Source organism: Neodiprion fabricii, chromosome 6, assembly GCF_021155785.1.
Source record: "Neodiprion fabricii isolate iyNeoFabr1 chromosome 6, iyNeoFabr1.1, whole genome shotgun sequence".
NCBI lineage: Eukaryota > Metazoa > Arthropoda > Insecta > Hymenoptera > Diprionidae > Neodiprion > Neodiprion fabricii.
In genome coordinates, this window is record NC_060244.1 from 2,587,990 (window position 1) to 2,614,593 (window position 26,604).

Genomic DNA, 26,604 nt, shown 5'->3' on the forward strand with positions numbered 1-26,604 from the left:
ATAGACAGGGTGACCTCGGCGCAGGGTGCATTATCGAACGTGTGCCGGAGTTATAGCTTCATCAACAAATTTCTAATCACCCCGCGATCTATATTTTCTAATTAATCAACGACTGGAGGGGATGCAGCTGTCTAGAGGCGAAAGGGTGAGCCGCTTCTAATTCCAGCGGTATCATAACCCGTGCAAGGTATCTATTTTAAACAGTTTCACTCCCCAAAGTCGCAAATCGTCTTCCTCGATTCGAAAATATCTGTTCCCTGGGTAATTTTTAGCAGAAGCTTAGATACGAACAGTGTCTATTCCATAATCGGTTCTCAACGTCGTTGCGCGTTCGTTTAAAAACATTCCACGCAAAGTTAGTATATATATATATATTTTTTAAGTAAATAGGAAATTATTGTAAAAGAAGAATGACCCTTTCCTTTTTCTCCACCCTTATCGTCGCATCGGAATAATTTTTTTCCACCAAAAAATTTTCCTCGTGTCACTCTCGTGCAAACGTACGCACGCCTGTGCACCCGGCTTACCAACGGCAAAGAGAGAAGCAGCAAATCGCACGGTAAAATTAAGAAACGTTTCAGGATACGCGACGTTTTGCATAATCTCAGCGAGGACTGGTATCGGAGGATTTCGTTAACGGTGTAGGAAACAATCAACCCTCGCGATACATGGAATATAAAAATTAATCCGCGGAGTAACGTCGGTCGACAATGGCCGAGGGGTGGGGAGACGGAGGGGCGCCGGGGGTTGAAATTTTCTTTTCAAGATGCGCAGACGGCATATATACGGGAAAGATTTCTCCTGTGCAGAGCACATCGATGAGTAGCGCTCCGGCGGCCTCGCTCGGTTTCGGATCTGCGCCCGCGCAGCAGTCCTCCTTCGGTGGTTGTTTCATGGGGGCAGTCATCGGCCTGCCGCTACTGCGATTTAACAATATTATTCAGGCCGAGCCCTCAGTGCCGTTTTTCCGAATCCGACGGAGGCCGGAGTTTCGTTACCCGACAACCCTTCGGCCAGGGAAGAGTTCGCCCGAATTCACCTCGGATTTCATCCCCTGTACGCGGGGCTATGACGCACTACTTGTAAAACGTCGACGACGTGCGCGGAGGCGGCGAGACACGCGCAATTTATCCAAGGTAAATAAAACACCCCTGCATGCCACGCACGGTAGACGACGACTCTTTTTGCACGCCCGGTTTCGGATCAGCCCCCGAACCTCTTTTTACTCGATGCTGATTCTCCAGACCCGCGTACGACCCGCGGACTGTCCTCCTTCCTTCTTCGCGCCTATATCGATTTCCATCGACGAAACTATTTCCACCAAAAGTTTTTCCTCCTTTCACCTCCCTCCCGCCCTCACGTCACCCCGAGCAGTGCATTGTGCATCCGTCCGTTCCCCGAATTCAATGCCGTCTATCAGCGCCGCTGTCTCGGAATAGCTCGGAAAAATTTCTCACCCACGTTCTGGTTTTGTGCCCTGAAAATGCAGCTTTTTTTCCCCCCTATATTCGCGTGAGATTTCTCTTTCCGTTTTCTCTCTGGAACGAAACTGTAAAGTGCAGTGCTGCGCAACCCTCGAAGCCTGCAGTCGCCTCACGAAAACTCGCTCTTTCGTATTCAAACGTTACGAATCGCGTTACGCGGGAAATCGCGACCCGCATATCATAGTATATTTTCCTTACGTACGCTACTTTATTTCACCGAGGTGATTTGAGCGGACGAAATGCTTGGAAATCCTAGACCAAAGTAAACGCGTTTGATATGCACGTTAAGATAAGAGACACGCTCTTTTCTCCATCGATAAAGTAAGTCTCATTCATTTTCAAGACTAATTATAATTTTTCGCGAAGCACAAAATTCGTCCACCAAGACGTCGGGGGGTTGCGGGTTGCGAGGAGGCGCCGTGGAGGGTAAGGGGGGAGGGGGATTAAAATATTTTTATATTTTTCTCGTCTCTCACGACCCGGAGTATTGTAATTTATCAAAATTTCTAGGGCTTCCTTATTTCCATTTTCATTATATTTACCCAGCATTCGCACCCAAACACCGAAAGCGACACATTGTAACGCCAATATTTTTCCCGAATATTCCGCGACTGCTTTAGCAAACGAGATACGTCGATGAGTTACGCCGTTACAAACAGTGTCGTTACAAAAAGTTTTCCTCGACTCGTCGTAGAAACCGTGTGTACGGTATAAATTGTTATATCGTGCATGCTCGTGCACATGCAAACAATTTTCACATGCTGAAATATCCCTCAGGCGCCACGGAACGAGAGAGTGAGATAAATTCGAGTTTCAAAGCAATCGTGCACGCGCGTGTATGCACGCATACATACACACACACACACATATATACATACACATATACATTCATATAGTATATACGAATGCACGTATGTGTATGGTTGAATGAATCCGAGGTTCCCGAATTCGATAGTTACGTGCGCGGCTGCAGGTTGAAGCTGTGCGCCATCAGTTCTGCACCTAGGCACGCAGCTTTCCACCGCATTTCCCTTTGTACGGTCGTCCCACAATGCGCTCCTCTAATGAAGACTTGTTTTCGGCTTAATTTACCTATTCACTAAAAGATAAAGGAATTAGTGCCACTTTGCTCGGCGAACAAATTGAGTAATTCCTGCCGCTGCTGCCGCAGCACTTGCCGCCCCGTTTCTCGATGCTGCACCCCCACAAGCAACGTGTCCGTAACATACGTGCATACCTGTTACCTTCTGTACCTGCTTTACACTTGAATTTTCATCACTGCGTGGAAAAATAATTACCTCTGTTATCCAGACACGTATAAATATACGTACGTACCTACACGCGGATACGCCGCCCGCACGAATCACCGCAAACTAACGACTCTATTTATGAAATTATTGCGCTTGAAATTAACAACGTGCAACGTGCGATGATATCCCGCACGAGTTTCACCGGGAGTGTCTCTTGCCGGTGCGTCAATAACGTGGGCGAAAAATGTAACAAGCAAAAGAAACAAAAGAAAACAAATCAAAATGGAAGAAAAATAATGGACAAACGATGCTGAATACGGCAGAAAGAGGAGAAAAAAAAAAACTTTACCGCTGCAAAGATACTCTTGTTCCTCCCATAAAATCATGAATTTTAACCCAACACGATTGCAGCCGCTTCTCAATTAGCGGGTCCAACGCGCGATGGATCGAGAATCTTGATCCTTTCTCTTCTTGTTTCTTACCGCGTGATAATTTTTCTGCGAGCGGGGTGTCAAGATTGTACGTAAGGCCAGCAGCAGAAATTGGCTGGTGGAAGGGAGAAAAAAAAAAAACCCCCCGAAAAGAAAAAGGAAAAAAAACAATGGAAGAATAAAATGACAAGAGGGAAACAGAGTGGATGTCGACATTGGCCGCGCCCCTTGCGCTCGTCCCTATATACCCGTTTGCACAGCGAAAAATAAAGAGAGCGAGAGAGAGAGAGAGAGAGAGTGAGAGGGAAGGAGAGAAGAAGAGAGCAGGTATCGCCGGCACATGACTCCGGTGGTGGCCGCGGTGGTGTAGAGGAGGATTGGCACGGAAATTGGCACAATGGAAATCAACCACACGACCTGCCTCCACCGCTTGACACGAATTTTCCGCGTCTGTTTGCCCGTCCGGGAGGCGCCCGTCTTTCCCCTACGAATGGTGGAAAGGAGTCCGGGTGGCGTAATGCACGTATGTAACGTACATACCTCTGTCGGCCGACAGCTGACGGCGTCGTCACACGTCGGCGTAACGGCACGCATGCAGAAACGGAGACGTACATCTACTGCCGCGTCAACGCGGCAAGAGGGTGGAATTTAGATTCGCGGTTTCGGCTCGTTTTCGGAAAATCATCGCCTCGATTAACACTTTCAGGCAGGTGTTTTTCCTCGCAGTGAAATTTGTTGAAACTGGATATACATATGTTCGCGAGGTGATTGATTTGAAAAATGGGGTCAGATCTGAGAAATTTTCAAAATTCTGTACGTAGGATTTAATACGAGCGAATAGGATCAAGTTTTGTATTTTCACTCCACCATCTTGGATCCGACATCTTGAATTATGAAATTCTGATGCTGGATTTGTTTTCAGCGACCCCGGAATCCTTCGAGTAACAAATTTCAAGCGAATCGGATCGATTTTTATATTCTCAGTCCGCCATATTAGATCCAGTGTTTGGAACTTTGAAATTTTGGCTTCGGATTCGTTTTTAGTGACCCCGAAAATGGAAGATTACCGAGTGCGTTCATTCTGTAAAAACAGGCATTTTCAACGCATTGTTTATTTACAGCGTTTACTATAATCGCGGAATCGACATAGACATCTCAGAATTCCAAGTATGCAAAAAAAAAAATGACAGCGATATTCCAAAAATTCAATACAAATCCTGGATAACCGATTCAAAATGTGTCTCGTATATAACGAGACGCTGTGCCGCAAAGGGTTAAACAGCTCGGATGAGTCGCTGAACGGGGTTGATTTATAGAGGTAAATAATACGTCGAGACACGATAAACCTGAACGCTCAAGTCGAAAGAATAAAGCCATTTCCATTCCGAAGATAAATAAAACGAAAAAGAGCTCCATCCCTTCCGTCTTATGTAACGTTACAAGTAAGTCGACGAAAGATGCGCTGATCGTGAATATATTCGAGAAATGTCGAGGGTTGATCGGAAGCACTTGTACGATCGTTTGGTTCGTGAAAAACACGCGTACCGCGGTTGAATTCGACAAAACACATTTCGGAAAAACAGAATCGCGGATCGCAAAGACATTAAATCTGATCTCCAACTCTATTGATGCAACGGATCTAAGGATCTGAGGGTGGAGGGAAAAAACCAGGACTCTCCGTTCGCCCTTCTTCCTTCCCTCTAGTTTATTCGCCGATCCGGCTCTAATTCGCAAACACAGTGAAGTGCACGCACGATCATCTCCGTTCTCCTGATTTCCCCCCTCAAGATCCGATATCTTCGCCCTGCAACTCTAACACGTCACGACGTTAAGTAAGTAGGCTACAAAAACAGGGTGCAGGGCAGACGCGTGTCGACACATTGTTAGGGTGGTTCGGAACGTCGGCACCGCCTCGCGCCGCGGAGCCCGTAAACAAAAGGGGGCATTAAAATAAGACGTATTTTATAACAATATTTTATACAGACCGCGACGCAAAGCGCCGGAGAGAAAATTATTACCCCATGCAGGTACACCTGGCCTGCGACGCGAGTCTCCCAACCCCCGTAGGGCATGGTTACCCGGCTAAAGCTCCAGCCCGAGCTTTCCTCGCCTCGGAGCTGAAAAACCCGGCATTTGTTCTTTAATCTTCCCCCCCTCCACTCGGAGAACTTGGATCATTCCCGCGCCTTTGATAGCTCCGCACATGTTTACGTTCCGATATGTTTGTAAAACTGGGATCGGGTGGCGAAGGTTCTGGAACACCCGAAGGACCAGGCGAAAAAGGGTGACCGATAGATCGCGCGATAGCGGGCGAGTCTCTCTGCAGTTTTGACGAGGAGCAAATGGTAATACCCGGCAGGATCGACCGGAGGGCACGAGCACCTGGACGACCGTCGTCCTCGTCTTTGTTCCTTTATTCCCCGGCTAGGTGTTCGCACAATGCCCCCTTTTACTCGAGGCCTGGCCAACCGGCGGTCCGCCATTCAGTCGATTTTGATTTGTATTCATGATTCCGCGGGCCGCTTCAACAGCTTGATTCTTATCGGGCCTGAATTCACACGTACACTTCGTCATCGCGAGGGAACTCGACTCCTTGTATCGCCCCTTCGACCACCTTCGAGCGGCTCTCCTAACTACCGGGTCGCTGTTATTAGCGCTAAAATATCACACCCACGACTCGTTCGCCACCTTTTCCCATCCGGCGCTCTCTTCGCTCGATGGAGGTCAACAAGGGCATTTTTATCCGAATGATGAACCTGATCCACCGTCCGTCCGCACGTCGGTACTTTGATCACGTTTTGCGCCCTGTTTTTCTCCGCGTCTGTACGCGCCAAGGAACGACGCCGGATTATTTTGTCGGAACGAATTTCATTTTTCGTTACTTTTCGTCTCTTTACCAGCGAGTCGTACGAAAATTTTTTGAATTAAAAATGAGACCGAAGGCAAAGCGTCTTTCTTCATCCCCTCTCGCCTCTTCTTCTGAATCGTTTGTTTTTCTTTTTCACGGTTAATTGAATTGCGGAAAGGATCTCGGCTAATTCACGTTACATGAAACAAGATCGAGCGAAGTAACGAGAAAAATTTTCATGATTAAATCGCCGGGTTTTCGCCTTGATTTCTCGAAGCTCTTTCGCGCACGCGGATACGTATACATACTTAGGTACATAATATACGCAGTGTAGAAGCTACCCGCCTTCCAGTCTTGAGATTTCCGTCGCCCGTTCTTATAACGCGAGCTGGGGGAGGAGGTCACCTTCAAACCCGAGAGCTCTGAAAATGTTTGCGAGATAAAAAAATTCAAGACTTTCGTCACTCCGAAATTTCAGAGGCGTTTACCTCCCTTGGAGCCTAGCCCAAAAGGTGACGAATCAACGACCATAGGAACGAGAGAAAAAGTATTGTTTTAAATCGAAACAAATCCAATTTTTTACGATTAATTCACCTCCTGTCTGTGGCAATAATTAAAGGCAGACCAAATTTTCACTAGATTTCAATATTACGTTCAGAAAATTATACACGTAATACTTGTACGGAAAACAAACGCTTTGTTGTCATCATTCGGTAGCGCGAGATCCATTAAATTAAATTACATCGATAAACCAGCGACACTCCAGATTGCACGCGTGGTCAGCGAGGATGGAAAAAAAATAAAATGTGGACGCGCGTACCGGATTTTTTATTTTTATTTTTTCTATTCCAGAAACGCGAAACTCGGCAAACACCGTTGCTAATTTTTCCTCGCAGAGTTTAATCGTCACCACACATCTCTGCGGTCGAGGGAAACGTGCACGGATTTACTGAACCATTTCGAAAATTGTATCGTCCGAAAAGCACGACACTGCAATTCTTTCCCGCCGATGAAAGAAGAAAAATCATTTCGCAAAGTAAATTTTTGTCTGTTGTACAGTCGTGGCTGTTTTCGCGATACACACACTTCGGATCGCTATTCTCGTACATGTTTGTCGAGTTCAACTAATCCGTTCCTCGCATCCTGTTGTACTCTTATCCCTGCAGTGGAAACGACGAAAATTCCCGAAACTTTTCCCTGCAGTACCGTAACACCACGCCAATCGTGTACCCTGCACGGCTCTGCTTCGTATTCTTCTTCTTTTTCCTCTTTCTCTTCGTCCCATAAAATATTGATCTTGCGAGAAGAAGTGTAAGATGACAATGCCGGTAGGTATAATACACCTCTCAAAATAGATCGGAATTAAAAGTATTCGGAAGATAGCTGAATTTTTATGTTCAGGGGTTTTCGACCCTTAGGAAAATTCCACATCGAATCAGCCCTGAAATATCGTAAATAGAGTCGGATTAAAAAATTGCTGAAAAAGAAATCATTTCACTAAAATTCCTCAGATGCCGTCGATGAGTAGAATTTCTATTTTCTTAATTCGTCAATCCGATTCCGTTTCCGATATATGCGGACATGATTCGATGTAGAATTTTCCACTCTTCGCTCTGTTCTCGTCATTTTTCATCTATCGATAGCATTTTTTGAGAAAAACGTAAAAAGCGTCAAATATTGCAGCTCAAAAATGACTTCGGATCGGAGTTCCCGAGGGTGGAGAGATACCCAAAAATGCAACCCCGTATCCCGAATATTCTTAATTCAGACCTATTTTGAACCAGGCTCGACTAGTTTCTTGAAGCTTGATACACCTCGCGTTACACGTTCGAACGTAGGCACGTGTGCGGAAACACTCCGGTATGCATACCCGTACTTAGCAGGCTGGGATCAAGGGTAATAACTTCTGTCCACCTTTCAACGGCGTAATTTCAAACCTAGTTTCGCCGAGGGTGTCAGTTACAATTAAAAGCCAGGCTATGCATGTGCTCGCAGAGCTTTACACCCGGCATTCTTACTCCGTCTATACCGTAATCGATCCCGCCGCGGTAGAAACTCGACCCCCGTATCGACTGTCGTCATGCGAACAAGTTTATATTCGACGCAACGTCGTTGTTGTTTAATCCGGAAGCTGTGCCGTGCATTCGAAAATTCATCAAGCCTCATAATTCCAGCCACGAGTTAAAAATGGATACAAAATAACAAGTAGAAAACTGCAACAAGCAGCAACAGTTTAGAAGCTGTCCTTTTTTTTTCTTTCTCTTTGCTCCTTCTTCGTCTTCTTCTTCTTCTTTATTTTTTCCCTGGGCACCTGCATGCCCGAGTATAAACGTCGCCGGTGGCACTAAAATACCTACTTCTTTCTGAAAACGGACCAGCCAGAGCTTAAGTGGCGTCGAGTACCGTGCGACCCTTTGCATAATACTCCCGCCGCATGAAAATTTCAACTTTTAGGTTTACAAATATAAGCTAGACGCTCGAACTCAACGTCTGCTTGTAGTAGGTACGACTCGACGGTGCGGACGGCTAATTGCGAGTAGGAGAATTTTGAATAGTTGGGGGAGGAGAAGGAGACTTGTCTTTGAAGACGTTTGGGTTTTCGTATATTTGCATTTTACGCGCTAATTGAACTTAATCGGAAATCTCTTCTTATTATACACCCAGTACATGAAAAAGCGAGAAAGGCGAGCTTGCGCCGTTCTATTCGTCTCAAAAGTGGCTATAATTAATACCTTTCCAGCGATCGAGGATTGAAAAAATATCTGCGACTTCTCGCAGCTTGCGTAATAAATCCGCTTAAATAATATTCGGTGAAAGTGTGGGCGGGTGAAAGCATCCTGGTACGTGTTTCTTTTTCTTCATCTTCTTTTTCCGAGGTGAAGGAGAAGAAACCGTGAGCCAATTACGTTTATAGTCACAATTTACGTGAGCCTGCCCTGATGTAATAACGACCGTGGATGTATTTTGGGTTCGAGTATAATTTCTTACGGATTCTTCGCAGGTTACTCCCGCTCTCTTTGACAGAAACTGCACAGAGGCGATGGGGTCGACGGATAGATGCAGTAGTAAATAAATAAATGAATAAATAAATAAATAAATAAATGAAGGGGAAAAAGCGTAAGAGAAAAAACAAGTACAACCAATTCAGTGAAATTCCCGAATATTTATTCAGCTCGCGACACGCATTTACCCGAGAACCTTTGATCACTTTGATCGCGTCCCTCGTTCCCTGTTGGTACATAAGGTATATCTATATGTACATGTATACATGTACACGGTGGTTGTACGTTTTATTCGTCGTCGTTGCGGAGAATCGGAGGAAAAAAACGAAGAGTAAATGTAAAGAACCCCCAGATTTTTCAATCCCGCGGCATCCGCGAGACGTCGCTGGTATACGTGTACGTACGCATGCATATAGTTATGTACAGTATTAGGTATCGTACCAGTACACCACGCGTATACAGAACACGGTAAAAGACCGCGGCAAAGTCAATTCACTGTCATTTCCGCTGAGTAGGGTTAGTCGGATGGGCATGTATCCATCCAACTCCGCGGGATATGTACGATAGAGCTATTCGTGTACGCGTGTATATGGACGAATGGGTGTGTGTACGGGTATACAGGCAACCGTGCCTAGTCGAGATACCTAAAGGTCAACTTTAAGCAGAGATTAGGCGACGTAGGCTTATAAAACCTACTCGTCGAAACTTTTCGGATGGACGGATAGTCGGATTTTACTGCGAGCGGTGTGTAACCCAGCTGCATAAAGCACATTTTGGAGAATCCGAGTTGGGGAAAAAGCGAGGATACCGATTAAATTGTAGACTGCGTCGAGGCGAAGCGGCGTGCATGCATCGGGGCTGCATGTGCAAGGGGATGACGTGCTGCAGGGGGTTCTAATAGGCATGCGAGAGCGTTCGATAAATCAAAATGTAAAACGGTGGGGGAGGTGGCGGGGAATTCCGCCTCGCAACAAGACGCATCGCGGTGTCAACCGTCGACGGAGAAACGGTCGAGTGTTAAATATTCAAACAGTATGATAATTTGCCAGGGCCTCCCAGGAAGCATCGGAGTGTCTAAGGTCTCGCGGACCACGTGGCTGAGCTTTTTTGCCCCTCCGCTCCGCGACGCGAATAAACGCTGCTGTGGATGCGACTGCACATATCTACCGCGCGGAAATTAAGAAATACGAAAGGAAGCGAGGGGGAGGAATGGAAAGGATGCAGGAACGGAAGGGAAAGGAAAGGAACGAAACGGAGGGAGCAACGAGGGACGCCGAGTGTTTACTAAGGCGGGTTGATTAAGGAATCGACTTTGCTCGCCCGCTTATATGTTGCGTGTACGTGTGTGTGTGTGTATAAATACAAGGTGCAGAAGTCGGTGTGCATGCCTTATTGAAGACGACCGTAATACCGAGCAGCCGTACGTATAACGTTCTCGGATATTTCGAAAGAGATTTTCCCCGTTTCGTAACTTGGCTTCGCGTTATATACGAGGATATATAGTAACGTGAGTTTACCCAGTGAACTTAATCAACGGATACAGATACGTATAATAATTAATAACGGGACGTTTGCTCTGCACCGAAAATTCCACAGAAGCGTGAGTCGGCGACTTTTAGAAAATTATATCACTACACGAGCCTTCTGATGTCGTTTCAGTTGTCGAACACGGCTGTTGCGCAGATTTGTCCGTTTTTATCGTTATGTAATTTATAAACCTGCACGTCTCGATTTACTGGAACAAATGGGAGATTTTACGGAACATTTGAAAAATTGTGGCGGGATTGAAAACGCGAAAAGACGTTCGCGGATATTCGACTGAAGGTACGGGCTATACGGCCGTAAATCGTGAAAACCCTTTAAATAAGGGGTTCGTTACATATTTGGAAGGTGAAATTGGATCGAAAAAGTTTAGAAATTTTCACAGCAAAACTTGAGGCTAGATACTTTGTTCCATAAATTATTTATCCGTCCGAAATTCTCTCGCAGCAAGCCCGTTACAAAAGGATCGACGTTCTAGAATCGTTGAATTTATCAAATAGATGGAATATCTTTTGAGATTTTCAAAATGCCCGGTACGAACCTTGATTTTTTTTCCAATTTTCCCAGCTCGAAATCGCCTCGTGGAAATGTTTAATAGCCTGGAGGCGAAAAATACGCGAGCAGAGGTGAGTGATGGCACGTCAAACGGCGAAGAAACGAATTGAAAATAAAAAAAGCGAAAGGAAGAGAGGAAAACAGGAGGAGGCTAGAAAACACACCGATACGAGTTTAGTATCTTTCGCCTTCTCCACTTTTTTTCCTTTAATATTTTTCGAGCCTGAATGCGTGTTATATAACATCTATAGTGATTTGCCACCACCAGATGTAAGAGAAGAAGAAGAAGAAGAAGAAGAGGAATATGAAAAAGTATAAAATAAGAAGAAGAGAAAACTCCGGAATCTCTTCAACCGAGATGATTCGCTTTTGATACGCGTTCGGGGCTAATGTATAAGCCCCGATCAAGTAAGCAGCTCTTCGAGCGAACCGAAAAATCTTCCTCGAAGTAAAAATTTTCCCACACGCCCGTCCAACTTTTTATTGGACTTGAGTGCAGCCGCCGGTCGATGTAAATCCGAAGTAGGTATAGAGCAGAAATCGGCACAAGTAGGTACGTACGTTGTACCTACGTATGTTCTTGAACCGCCGCGGAGTTAACTCGATCCGAAGATAAAGTTGTTAAGAAATTTTTAACAAGCCAAATTTCACTCGACGTTACAATCGTATCCGCAAACATCCAAGGAACTCTTGACAAACTTATTTCCGTTCCAGTTATCGTTTTCTCCGCTCTGTTTCCGCCTCGACCTCGACGATTCGATCGCGGCCGCCTCTTTTCTACCATCGTCCCGATAATCTTGCAGCAACGGGTTGCGTGCACAATCATGCATACGACACGCGTGGAGGGTGTTTAGATCGCAGTCCAAGGGTCTACATTTTTCTCTTCATCCGGGATCCACCCCCGCTGTAGTCGTCAAGTTTCGCCTACCGCGGAACTCTGGCAGATGGTGGAGAGGATACCGCCCGGGAACTATGCGATGATGATAATGGTAATAATAATGATAACAATAACGGTTATGATAATGATAATAGTAATGATAACGTGGCCAACTTTACCGCCCGCCTCACGGTTGGACCTAATATAGGTACGGGATACTACGAGGCACGTAATTAGGCTCGCGATTCTCGTTGCTTGTACAGCTATATACTTGACGTTATAATACGGGCGATCGAGAACTTGCGCAATTATAGATCACTAAAATTTTGGGTAATGAAAGGTTTCCTCCTTGTACTCATACGGAAACAGATGCGCAAATATCGTCTCAACTTAACTTTTCCGATACACGTTGAGGGAGGATTACTCGGGCAGATCGAACCCCCTGGGCCGTTATCTATTTCACGTTTTCCACCCGATCAGCGGTGGATCCGGAGCGTGAGAAATGTCCATCGCGTATCATGCAAAAAACGGGAGGACGGCGACTTGACCGCATCAAAGTTCAAACTGACAGGGAGAGGAATGTGCGGTTGCAATTCAACGGTTACGGGGGCTGTCACCATGTACGGATTTCAAATGTCAAGGAAAACAAGAAGGGGAAGGAGGGAAGGAAGGGAAGGATATCTTTATGCCCGATTCACCGATTCGCGTTATCCCAGTCTCGGCTCCGGGCTGCGTGAGCGGCGGGATCAGCCCTCCAATCGGCGATAAGGCGCCGCCGGATAAGGGGGAAATTTTAAGTGGGAATTTAACTACGAACATCCGCGTACCCCGGGGTTCCGGGTGTGTGTACCCACCTCGAAATTCATGGGTAAGCTTCAGGGAGCGGCGAAATTTCGGGATAAAGCGATCAGCGTGGAGAACACCCCGGCTGATGCCGAGGAATGGCTGCGCGCTTCGACGTCAATAAGCTTCGATCGCTCCTTCGAGTGGCCCCGGAATTGCTGCGCCATCTAGTTTATCATGCCATACTCGCTAAAGGTACGGAAAAAGAGAGGATAAATTAGAAGGCTACGACCCGTTACCGCGTCAACCTTTACGCGTCTGTTTACCTACACTTCGCCCTGAGCCCGCCCTTGCAGCTGTCGTAAAAATTCTCAGCGGGGGTCGCGAAATTGTGGACGTGTGATACTTCGGCAAAGAGATTCGCGAGGGGATGACTGCGTAGGAATCATCGAAACCCTCCGCTAGTCGTGTACGATTCGTCGCGTGTTTCGGGCACCGATTCGTATGCGCGTTTTTTCGCAATGACAAGTCCGGAATAATTGCCATAGCTAGAAAAAGGCGAGTAGCGAAGCGAAAGAAAAGATCTACGGACACGTTGATCCCACTTGTTAAGATCGTCCATAAATAAGGAGATTTGTCGAAAGTCCTTGTAATTTGCTCGCGTGACGGTGCAGGCCTGGGGACGAGAGAAAGCGTCGGCACATCACCAGCTGCACCGAAATAATAAGCCTAGGTCACGAATGCCCCGGGATCGTCTTAACTTTAATTGAAGAGGGGGGGTGTTATCCCTTCGTGTTGGTATTATTGTTGTTCTTATCGCCATTCCGGGCTTAGAGAGTTCCCACCACCGCGCGTCTACTCTCCGTCGAGATTGGACGACGATTCGTGCAGGGAAAACACACACGCGCGGGACTTGTACACGTACATGTATACATACATCCCTACCTACACCAAGGACATAATCCAACGGTCGGTCGTTCCCAGGAAAGATGGGGGAGGTGATAATTAGGGTAAAAGTTTCCCAAGCACCATCCCGCAACACCAGACTTGTTAAAATTTCATTCAATCTTTTCCGCATCAATGCGGCCGCGGTCACACGCAAATGTAACAATTGAAGCAACAAATTGTTTCACCTGGGTAGGCGTACACGGCTGATCCTGGGAAGAGATTCCTACATCGACGTTGTTACCGACGCTTAGCCGACACTCAAACCTTTTTCTAGAATCTTCCAACGGTGGGGATATCCCACTTGGCTAAGTATCGGTAGAAACGACAGTATCAGAATCTATGTTCGGAATCAACCGTACGTCGTTACTCTCCTGCAGATGTACGACCATTAGGCGTACACTTGAAACAGGCTGATCCTAATTCGAAAAACTTTCGACGCTTAGGCGATGTTTCGGCGTCACCGGCAGCACCTGTTGGGGTTGATATTCTTCCGCCGCAGCAGCGTTTCAATGTTTCAACATTCGGAAGCAGAAAGGCATTTCATAGGGGGGTGAGAGAGCACGCGGAGCGCGTAAAGAAAAGGAGGCTGGGACAAGAGCTGCGGCATGCAGGGTGGGTGGTAAATAACGATGGTGTATCCGGTATTCGGGTTGGCTTAAAGAAGATTTGCGACATCCGCGTCCGCGGAGCGTGTCGCTTCCTTTCCATTTTGGCGGGGTGGAAAACAGTCCGCGTATCACAAATCTCCATTAGAGACAGGCGATCTTTATTGCGCCCAGGTTTGGGCAGTTCGTCTTCGTGCCTCGGCGCGGCTCGGTCCACCGGGTCCGGAACGGAAGAACGGAGGTATAGCATCTCCGGGTCGAGGATAAGGCGCCGCTGTGAGCTCGGGCCAAGGATCGCGGTGATTCGCCACGGTGACCCGCGACCCCGGATCACTTTGCCAGCCTGTCAGAAGACGAGCGGAGGCAACGCGATATCCTTCGCCGAACTCTCCGGCTCGCGACTCCTACGCGACGACGACGGTCAGAATTAACTGCACGGCTGCTAAGTCACCCGAAATTCACCCCTTCGCGGTTTATAATGGAGCTAAGGCAACATCCTCCTCCGCCCTAAGTCCGTAAACACATACACGGGACGTCGAGTGGTGAACATGGCGGTATTTTGAGTCGTGACCGCGATAATACCTTCCCGCTACTACCGCCAAGAGGCTTTCCACCCTGCACCGTCGCGGTTAGTTCTCGGGAATAACCACTGCACGAGCTTATCGGCCCATGGTGTCCATTATTGTCCCCGGGATCGTCTGGCTAGTTCCATTGCGATCATTAACGCGGCTGTCCAGCGAGCAACAACTCATCCCGAGAAGGGTTTGACTGATAACCCAGAATTTGGAAAGCCTTTCGCTTCGCGCATCTGCGCCTCCGAAGCTTGAATTTCCGCGAGCCGTTACGGCGAAGGATGCGGAAAGGAAGGACGTTGGCGCCTCGGTATTTCAACCTGGGGTGATTTTTGCCGGATTGAAATAAGAGAGCGAGCACGCAACGTCGACTACCAATATATTAACCGTTTAAAGAGGAGCGGAGAGGGAAGGGAAGGAGGGAGCGAGACGATCCTTGCCAGGTAACACCCAGCGCTTGTTCCCGAGCATGTCTTCGTAGTACGTCATCGAAACTATAAGAACGGCTTGCGCCCTAATGCATAAAAGATAGTCGAACTCCTCTGCTTAAAATAACGTTGCCCGAATCTTTTATGCATCAGATTGTCCGCCGGTGCCCGAACGCCTCCACACCACGTGGCGAAGCCGCGGTATATGCATATAATATCGCGTAATAACAGATCCCGGGATCCCTGCAATAATACGGGATGGTGCGGGAGAAGTGGGACGGGAATAATATAAGAACAATACCGCGTAGATTTGTTATTACGAAGCCATCCGCGGAGCGTGCAGCGAGCCATGCCAATTCGCCTCCCGTCTGCATGGACAAACAAGAAATAAATGACACTGAAAATACCCGAAGAGAGAGAGAGAGAGAGAGAGGGAGAGCTGCGGAGGTTGCAGATAGTCAAGCTCCTCGCTCTCCATCTCTCAGCATTCGGCCGAACACCCTTACACCCTTACACCCTTATACCTCTCGCTCCTTCAACAAGCCCCAGGGAGTGAAACGAGCTCGACGTCAGCTACGCCTGCACCTACTCCGTTGGTATTACGATTACTCGCAACTTCTCCCAGACTCGGTGCATTCGGATAGGAAAATACGAGGTACCTTCCGCGCGTAGGTGGGTACGCGGGAATGAATACCCCGGCAACCCGTCGGGTCGCAAAGACTCCGGGGTGTATAAGTATAAATAAGATGATGGTATGCCGAGATATGGGGGTCGTGGGAGCGTGATATGCTCTTACTAAGGTAATCCTCCGCGCGGCTGCTGCTCCGGGGTATATATTTGGAGTGTTGGGATCCTCGTTGGGGTAGACGTAGCGTATAACTAATACATCTCGAACGGGACCCGACCTACGATCCGCAAGGTACGCAGGTGTCGCTAGTGTCGATAATTGCGCCGAAGAGATAGGGGCGCCAAGGTGCATCACGAGAGTCCTTGCCTGTTATACGACCGGAAAACATGATTTCGAAATTAACCCACGTACCGGACCGGGGGTCGCGATATTGCGATACTACTACATTAAGTAAAACGACGAGAGAGGAAAAGTTGGTTTGTAAGGAACGGAATTAGGGGAGCCATAAATACGCCGGTCACTTCTGGAGAAGGGAGCCCTGCAGTCACCCTCGGTGATCTTAAAGTGCCTTTGGGAAATCTGAAAAAGATAACTAGATCGCTATAGTGTCAACCTAGTGACGCGGCATACGTACACCTCCTGCACCTCTACACGTCCGTACCTAATATCTTCCTCAAGCTCGAGCTGAGCTAATGCTGATGACTGTGGAGAGGCTGCAGCTGCAGCGGCGGACTCTCGGCGATAACGCGATACGAGTTTTACCTACGGCGGGTACAAGGAAGGATCCCGGGGCGCGTCCTGGTGTCGAGGATATCCTAGGAAACACATTACGTCGCGACACCGAGCCGAGGGTAAATCGACTCTTGGAATCTTCGGCTATTCGGCGTAAGAGGCAATACTGCAGCTGAAGCTGGTTCAATTGTCTCTCCGGCATTGTAAGAGATGCGAATGTGATCCTACGTCAATTAATAGCGGATGCAGTAAGCCGTGAAATTGGAGGGCTGTAACGCTCGGACGAATGGAGGAGGTCTTTTTCTTGCCCTTCTTTCCCAGTTCCCGTTTTATACCTTCCGCATTTTCCCGTTACTCGGAATTCCAATTACCCAAGGATTATACCTCCCCCGTAATAATAGTTTTCCAAGAAGCTTTATGTCAAGCTTGTGTGACACGCGTGGGTATTTACTTGTCTTGTTTCGTCTGTTTCAGGAAACCCGGACGAGTGACGATAAAGATGATTAATTGACGTGAAAGAAATTTTTCATAAAGAAAGAAGAAAATGACACGAATCAGTTCGATATTCTTACTTACCTCGGGCGTTTTTGTCCTCACTTTGATCAGAGGTAAGTGAACCGTAATTACGTATAGCAACACGGTAGAGCGGCTATTCAAGCAATTAAGAAGCATCCTTACCGCACCACGCAAGTCCGGCTGAACAATGTTCACCCCGTGTTTAAATCCCGGGGGTAATCTTCCGTCCACTAAAACTCGGTATATACACCAAGTAATCGAATCAACCGCCGGGAAATCGAAAATTATCCTTATACGGTGCGATAGTTTGAAAAGTTTTATCCTGTTTAATCGCGTATAGAAAGTTCCATACATAGACCGTACATCGGGTATATACCATCCGCGATATACTTCGTTCTATCCCTTCACCTTTGCACGCGAAAACTGATTCTACGTGTAGTTCTCGCGTCAATCATAACCGAAAATTAGAAAATTATGTCATATCCGCGATGAGTCCAAGTTCGCGATAAATTTTTCACACCGAATTGACAATTCAAATTGCAAAGTGACTGCGACGGTAATGACTTTAACGCGTGCATGAACTCAGGTGCCGTAATTCCACAGTGACGGACGTAAATTACCTCGGAATTAATTTGATCGTGACACATTGGCCGAAACATAATTCCAACCGATATCGACACGGGCAAAGTACACCCGTTCGGCCATGTACTTTTACGCATATTGCGTATTGCGTAGATATGTATAATTGTGTCAAATCGCTTACCGGTGAATCCACGCGAACGCTCACCTGACCTTCCAACGTCCTTGATTCCTGAGAAAAAGAAGAATATTTTTCATAATCATGCATAATTACGGATCTAAACCTGAACTAGATGGAAAATGATTTTTCCGAAAAGAAGTAACGATAAAAATTGAACATTGCTCGTGCGGCGAACAACCCCTTGGAAAAAAAAGAAAAAAAAAATCCGCCATTCAATGCCAAACGTTGGCGACAAGGGTCGAATCGAAGTCTCGAGTGGGTTTTAGTCACAAATTCATGCACCAGTGTGTAGGTACACGGAATTATACCCGTAGAGTATAATACGAAGGCTTGTTTGATTTTGGAGGAATTTTCATCCCTCGCGGTAACGGCTTATTGTTAGATAATACGATGGGGAGACAGAGGAGCTTACGTATATCTGTGTTTGTTATTTGCATATTTAGCAGATATTCGAACCGCGTAATATCCTAATACGCGTTCATCGCGGCGATATTTCAGCGGCGATAAAATCCGATTGAAACGATTTCCTAGGCCATTGAATATCCGAGTGAATTTTTTCCATTCGGAAAATGTAACGCGCGCTCGGATATAATGACAAGTGGATCACCCGACGTTCTCCCAGCTTCCCGTTTCGATTTCCTCGCACAGACGCGCCGCCGCCACGTCGAACACATCCGCAACCCTTGGTGACAAAAGATTTACGTATTTCCGCAATCCTCTCCGTGTAACAAAAAAAAAAAACGAATAGCAGTATACCGTCATCGGGATCCCGTTAATGCATACTTGCGGAAATCATATTTTTAAACATTTTTCTTTGTTCATACGTAAAAAAGAAGCAAACACCGTACACAAATTTTCGCCGTGAAAATTCGATCGAGTCGAATGTTTGTTTTCGCTAAAGCTTGCTAAGGTCGTATCCACATCGTACGGTGTAAGGAACGAAAGTAGGTTTTCGATTAACCCCACAGCTGGATGTAATGTGTGTAAGAGCACGCGTGAAAATACTGACGCGAAAATAATTCAAAGGCGGGAGATTGAAACAGGATTCAATTTTTTATCCTCGGCACGAAGAGAAGAAAGAAAGAAAAAAAAAAAAAAAAAATACATCTCGGGACGGAGGGGGCGCAACGAGATGAGATTTTTTATAACACACGTTTATAATCCCCTCCGCTTATACACCGTATCGCATCATGTATGTACACATCGATTCGATGAGGCTGATTTTAATTTTCAGAATCGAAACCCGTCAGCTGGGAGGAGTGGTGGACTTACGACGGGATTTCAGGTGATAATTTATTCCGCTCAAGTTAATTAATTGAACAAAAACGCGCTCCGCTTTGTCTTCTCTTATTCCGCATTGTAGACTATATCTTGTATGTAACCTGTAGTGTGCCGAAAAGAAAAGAAAAAAAAAAAGAAAAAAAAGGAAGAAATGAGGCAAAGTGAAACTTTTTCCCCGCAGGTCCGGCGTTCTGGGGTCTGATAAACCCCGAGTGGTCTCTCTGCAACAAGGGGCGAAGACAATCACCGGTGAACCTCGAGCCTGCGAGGCTGCTTTTCGACCCGAACCTGCGGTCCCTGCATTTGGACAAGCACAGAATCGGCGGGATCCTGGCGAACACGGGTCACAGCGTCGTGTTCGCGGTCGATAACGACACTCGTCACCCGGTAAACATTTCCGGCGGTCCGCTCAGCTACCGCTACCAATTCCACGAGATTCACCTGCACTACGGGCTCCACGATCGAACCGGCAGCGAGCACACCGTCGATGGATATGCCTTTCCAGCCGAGGTTAGCAAACAGCGTATCGTCCGAGGGCGATAGTTACTCGTTAGGTTCGTTACGATATATGCCTTGCCAAAAACCGCCAATGACCCGCCTCGAAACGGATGCGGAAACGGACGCCGGAGGGTGAAATAGGTAGACGGTTTCGTGCGATAATTCCGGGGTATGGATACCGCGCTGGCTTCGATGGGGGAAGTTAAGGGTGTACTGGTTGGACATTCTCAACCAAAAGTGAGTCCCGTCGACGATGCTGAATGCTTTGTGACGAGATAAAAGCTGGAAAACAAAAATCAATCCCAACAAAGGCGATAAGACAATTAAATTTTAGTAATAATAATGGCCAAAAGTTATCGACATGTCGTTTGAACAAAACATTGTTCAAGAAATTTTTGGGGAATGTTTTTTATTTGGAATGTAAAATGAATTCGTTAATTTTTCTGGATACGCGTGAATTTTTAAAGAATCTTCTCATTATTTTGGAATTTCCGTTTTCAAAAATTTGTAAAGTCTTTATTTACGAAACTGTTCGTTCAATGCTCCGGAAATTTCTTGACTGTAATGTACAACGTTTTTATGATAACGTATCAAAAATTCACGATATTTCGTCCATTTTTCAAAATTTAACTGATTTCAAAACAATGACAAAGTTCTTTAAAAATTCATGCGTATTCAGAATAATCGACGAATTCATTTTACACGACGAAAAAAAAAACATTCCCTAAAAATTTGTTGAACAATGTTTTGTTTAAACAATTTATCGATAACTTTTGAGCATTATTATTATTCAAACGCAATTTCCACCCCGCCTTTATTGTGCTTGATTTTTTTCCAATATTTATCTCGTCACAAAGTATTCAATATCATCGACGAGACTCACTTTTGGTTGAGAATGTATAGCCAGTAAATCCTCAACAGGCTAGTCGCGGTTTGTTTGGTTCGATGATTCCAAGAGGGACGCCGGGAAGGTCGAGTCAAGTTGGTATCGAAATTTTTCCATCCCTCGAATCTTACGTAAAACTCTTCTTCCTCCCTCGATGCAAGCACAATTGTCTTCGCGCTACTTCCTTATTATTCCACCGAAAATAATCGAAGCGTTTTTCACATTCACATCAAAAGTATCTCAAAAACTCCCGGTAACGATTAAAAAAATCAGTTACACGCGTGCCTACCCGGAGAACTAACAGGCGCAACAAAAGTGAAAAATTAAATCCCACGCAGACCTCGCTAAGGGGGGAAATCTTTGTTCCGTTTCAATGAAATTCGCATCCAATAGGCCGTGATTCGATTAAACCCTCGTACATGCGTGGGTGGGGAAAAGGGTTTGGAGATTGTCCGTCCGTTAAAACGAAACGAAAAACGTACGAGTAAATTGTTGAAATTATCGAGGCCCAAGAACGGGCAGTGAAAACAGCGTCGGCACGGCGTCTCTGGCTAATAAGGAGTCGAGTATCTGGCGCACGAACCGGCGCGCGGAGTGAAATGGCTCGGCATCGAATTAGGAGGTAGCCCTCCCCGAGGTATACAACAGGTATATATCTATATCTCTGTGGCGTTTCCCTGCCCGACTAACTGATTAATATTTATTGTGCCGCGAGGGGCGGCAGGGTGGCAGCGCCGCGGCCACGGCTTAGATAATGCTTGACAAAGTAGGCAACGTCCTGCAGGAAGTTCTTAGCAAATTGCGATAGCCTGAAACACGTGGCTCTCGGCTCTCGGCTCTCGGCTGTTGGCTCTTGGCTCTTGGCTGCGCCTTCCATCCATACCCACCACAACGTCGTCCCGCAGCCCGGTAAAGGGCGAACTTTTCGGATGGGCCGAGGCGAACACCTGGGGCTACGGCTGCGTGAGTTACTCGGTACACACAAACGGCGCCTGCCTTCGGAGCTCTGTTCGTGATAAATCCAGATAAGATCCACCCACCACCATTTTGTGAATGAATTAGGTATTTGGGACACGTAAACTGCCACGGGCTGTGGGTACAGCGAACCCCCGGCTAAAAGTCCGTGAGCCTCGCACACAACCCTGAGGCAGAAGGCATTCGAGCCTGTTTCGAGTCGCTGTCCTAACGACGCCGCGACGCTGACTGCGAGTTGGTATCGAGATGTTGAGGTTCGCCGGCTCGTTCGTAAAATACACGACTGCGAGAAAAACGGAGGTCTTAAAAAACGTAATTAAACGTTGAATCACGTTTTGATACGTGTTTGTAAATGTCAATTATCTCACGTCATATTTGTTGTCGATTGCTCATTTTACCTCGGCTGTAACGGATCTAAAGTTCTATCCTTGATCTAGCTGACGACGGTGATTAATCAGGACTCAAAATATTAGTCCTTTACACGTGTATGGTAAAGAATATGTACCTACACCTACTGTGCACGGTTCGATATTATGGTGTCAAGAAATGGAACAGAGACGTAATCTAATATTCAATGAAATTACAGATTGTTTCGATAAACCAATGGTTTCTAAAACCACAGAATTATTCAAGACATCGAATATTACTCATCGTTTATACTTAAAAACTTCGGTGATTACTGTAGGTTTCTGTAACGATTCGTGTCTTGTATTAAAAATATGCTGAGCACTATTATGTTATGACAATGTGACCGTCAAAGATTGTTTCCTTCAATTTTTGTAATAGCCTAGCTTCCAGCACGGATCAAGGGTGTCCGATACACCGTACTTTTTTGGCGTCTAAAGCAAATGAGATATACGATCCCGAGGATCTCGAAAGCTGACAAAACTCGGCTTTGTCATTAAAGTCAATTTTTCTGATTCCGCTATCGCAAAGCAAAGGCGAGTACCGTGCAGGGATTATAATTCACCTCGCGGATACTTTGATAATTAACGATTCCAGCTGATATGGAGATAATATACGAGATTCCGCTGGCAATTTACAACCTATGGTCACGATATTTAATCAACAAAGTGTGCGGGGTGTACCCTCGAAAAGAGAGAGAGAGAGAGAGAGAGAGAATAGCAAAATTGTCATAATTTAACGAATTCAAAGGGTGTATTGACCGTATTTTACCTCCGTTACAGATTCAGATTTTCGGATTCAACTCGCAGCTTTACAACAACTTCTCCGACGCACTTCACAGGGCTCAGGGGATCGTCGCCGTTTCTTTGCTACTCCAGGTAAGAACGAGAACAAAATATAAAAACCTAACCAGCGGGCATTCTGCGGCAGTCTAGAAACGTCGATGAAAACTTTGAGGGGAACGTCAATGAACCGCGATTGTTTCGCGTGTGCTGTACACGGTTTTGCAACTTTTTAGACGCGTTAACTGCAACCGTTTCCCAGCAACTATCGAACAATGGTTTTGATAATGAACCTGCGCCGAACAGCGCCGCTTCAGTTGTTCGCGAAATGACAATTCGAGAAATTTAGCACGCGCAGACATGCAGCCTCATTGTATACAATAATTGTCACAGAGTTCATTGTATCCGTGAGACGCGAACTATCTGTCGCGGATAAGCCGCTAGGTGTGTCATTATTATCCCGTGAATCGGGCTGTATTCGGTTCGTCTATTCTATATTCGATTCGTGCGCCTTGATTCTCCAGAAAAGGTAATTCATATCTCATTGCTCGGTGGTTGTTATTCTCGTCCTGCTGAATGTATTTAAATTGTCTGATATCGTGTGTCAATTATTTCCAGCTTGGCGATCTCTCGAACCCCGAGTTAAGAATATTCACGGAGCAACTCGACAAAATTAAATACGGAGGTAAGGTGAATCGCATCACGTCACGTCACGTACTGTCCGTCGATGTTTGATGTTCGTGAAGCGTTCGGTTCATTCGGTAGTCGTCGAAACTAGTTTCATCGTAGATGCTTGAAACTACCTGCTATGCTAGAATTTTTCTGTTTCTCGAATCTGGGGATGAGGGTAGAGAGAGAGAGAGAGAGCGAGAAGAGAGGAAAGGAAAATATCGCAGGTGGCTAATTGTGGATTCTCGGTACGAACGTACATGTAATGCGACGACTATTAATTACAGGCGAAGCGACGGAAATTAAACGGCTGGCTGTACGGGGGCTTCTGCCAGGCACCGAACACTACATGACCTACGATGGATCGACCACTATGCCAGCCTGTCACGAGACTACGACTTGGATCATATTAAACAAGCCAATATACATCACGAAGCAACAGGTAAGCTTTTTAACTCATCCCTTGTACCGTGCGATGCGTAGATCTGTGCAGGATCTTCGAGCTGTCGATAAAAATGAGAAACGATTTATCGGAGATCCTCCGACCTACGATCGGTTGAACAAACGGCTGCAAAACTTGTTGAGAAATTCTTTCTCGTATTTATATTCGGTTAGGACGAAACTGTTGAGTCGACTCAATCGAGCCATACTTAAGGATGAAAACTTTTCCCCAGCTGCACGCGCTCAGGAAATTGATGCAAGGGGACCAGAAACGCCCGAAGGCGCCACTGGGAAACAACTTTCGACCTCCTCAGCCTCTGCATCACCGTCCCGTACGAACGAACATCGACTTTAACGTCCAGGCAAGTTGGATCTCTCACTCGACATGTGGTATAATTCACTTTAAGCTCGTACCCGCGCGATGTACCGAGTAACGATTAGGGGGCGAGGGTGAAATTCCGTATTTGAGAAGATGCGGAAGCGCCGAATTCCGAATGTTTTTACGGCGAAACTTGAAGTGAAGAAATCAAACTCTCACGATACATCAAAGTTCCGAAAGGACAAAATTTTTGGTTATGTGAATTTCTGGCTCGTTGAAATTTCACCGCTTTGATCGTTCTTTGTTTTGGATTCTCGATATTTTCACGTTCGGAATCCTGGTAATTCAGATTTTCGGTTTGTCTAATTCTTTGCACCCACTCGTCGAGTAAACTACGCCGTGTGAGTATATTTCAACGTTCGGAATTCTACTCCATGCGAAACTTGACTGTCCGTAATTTTGCTCTATCGTAACTTGAACTTTGAATCGTCGGCTTTCCGACCATACAAAACTCTCTCGTTTCGTAAAATTATCGTTTCTTTACGTCAAGTTTCGCCAGAAATAATTCGGAATCACTCGCTTTCGGAGCTTCAATCCCGCCCCACGATTAGCACCTACACCGGCATATCGTCTACATCTTACGATAATTAATAATGGGTGATTGAATAGCAAAGTCACGATGCAGTTACGAGCCGTGACGTTGAACTGACGGGTAATGGAACATCGCGGGGATGGTTAGACTGATGTCACAAGTTCGATACGCGGCTAATTTGATAAATTATTAATACACGTCGCGAGACGGGAGTTAAAACATCGAGAGGCAGTTCCAAGTGGCTTTTGAGCCTTGCTACATACCAACAACCCGATACCTAATTTGTCATTAAATCGTGTAGCTTCCAGGGGAAAGTTATCGCCCCCGACCCCCGCCCCTCCTCCACCCCCTCAGGCTATATACACGCGCTCACTTGTCTCTTCGTCGCGCGGTTAAGTGGTTAAATCAGCTTATTAGTCACAGTTCGCAACTGGGTCGGGATGGGATGATAACTATAGATGTAGGTACCTGGTACACAAGCAGCGGGGACGAGTTACGCTCTACGAGTTTATACATTTGCAATTTCTTCTTTCCTTCTTTTCTTCTCTCCTTTCAACAGGGTGCCAAAAACTGCCCGACGATGTACAGAGATATTTACTACAAAGGTACGTATGTACAGCCGGACATTTTACTAGGTCAAAACTGAATAATTCATCGACTGTCATTGCCAGTTTTTTTCGACTTCTTAAATTCACAATCAAGTTGAGAAATAAATTAATTAAAAAACTGTCGCGTATACAAAGGTGACATTCGCGTTAAAAGGTGTAACATTAGACGCGCCTTATTTACATACGACCAACGTACATGTATTATACGTACATTATACGTTGCGTCGCACCTATTTATCTAATTAATTAACACGCATGATAGACGAATAATTAATAAACATAAAAGGCCAAACGCTTTTCCGAAGGCTCGGCGCGTTCTGCTCTACGTATACAAATTCGTTTCAAGGAATTGGGTAAACAACAAATTATCCCATGGGCATGCCTCTTATACCGTTCGAATATATATATATATATATATATATATTATACTGACGACGTGAATATTGTTTTTAAAAAGCCAACAGTTGGAAGCAGCCCTGAACAGTACGGATTTCCGCTCTTCAGTCAAGCCGACGAGCATCGACAGATCTGCAATTTCTTGATATTCGCATGAAGATTGAAGAGGGCATGCAGTAAGCCGGAATTGCGTTACTTCGTACATATATCAATCATAGACATGTAAGGAAATTCAACGGGAGACGAAAAAACTAAAACAAAAAAAGAATAAGAAAACTTCACATATCATCGGCGCATGTGTGTGTGTGTGTGTGTGTATGCCGCGAATATTGAAAAAATAATAACGAAAAAGCAACAGAGACAAAACATTTTGTTACAGACTGTACAATATATATACGCATATATATAATATGTATGAAATATTAATAATTATGCGGTCTCTCCGTCTTTACGCATCGCACTACGAAAAGCGCAGAGCCGCCGATTTGTGTAATATAACGGCCGCGGCAAAAAATATGCTTCGTTACTTATATAAATTATTAGACGTGACTTGCCAAGTATGTTTCCATTTAAAGCAGTGAAGAGAAAAAAAATTAAGGAGAACTAATATGAATAATAATATCAATAATAAGTAGCTTAGAAGGTCGAATAACGTGAATAAAAATAACATTAATAAGTATCGATTACCTACTCGAAGAAAATATATTTAAAAAAAAGAAGATGAAGCAAAAACAAAAAAAAAAAAAAACTGAAACAGAAACAGAATAGGATGTTGGAAGTAAATGCGAAAA

The 26,604-nt window shown here is 45.7% G+C and overlaps 1 protein-coding gene across 2 annotated transcripts; it reads left to right on the forward strand.

Moving 5' to 3' along the window:
• The first annotated feature begins 844 nt into the window (after positions 1-844).
• On the forward strand, positions 845-26,604 carry LOC124185295 (carbonic anhydrase-related protein 10). Of its 2 annotated transcripts, XM_046575910.1 has the most exons (10): positions 846-1,136; positions 17,160-17,293; positions 19,196-19,246; positions 19,424-19,752; positions 22,789-22,884; positions 23,407-23,473; positions 23,745-23,899; positions 24,132-24,260; positions 25,369-25,414; positions 25,875-26,604. In XM_046575910.1, the coding sequence occupies exons 2-10, from the start codon at positions 17,230-17,232 to the stop codon at positions 25,895-25,897; spliced, it is 960 nt and encodes a 319-aa protein (XP_046431866.1). In that variant the 5' UTR covers positions 846-1,136; positions 17,160-17,229; the 3' UTR covers positions 25,898-26,604. The 2 variants fall into 2 exon arrangements, with proteins under 2 accessions (XP_046431865.1, XP_046431866.1); XM_046575909.1 differs by lacking the exon at positions 25,369-25,414 and having other exon boundaries at positions 845-1,136.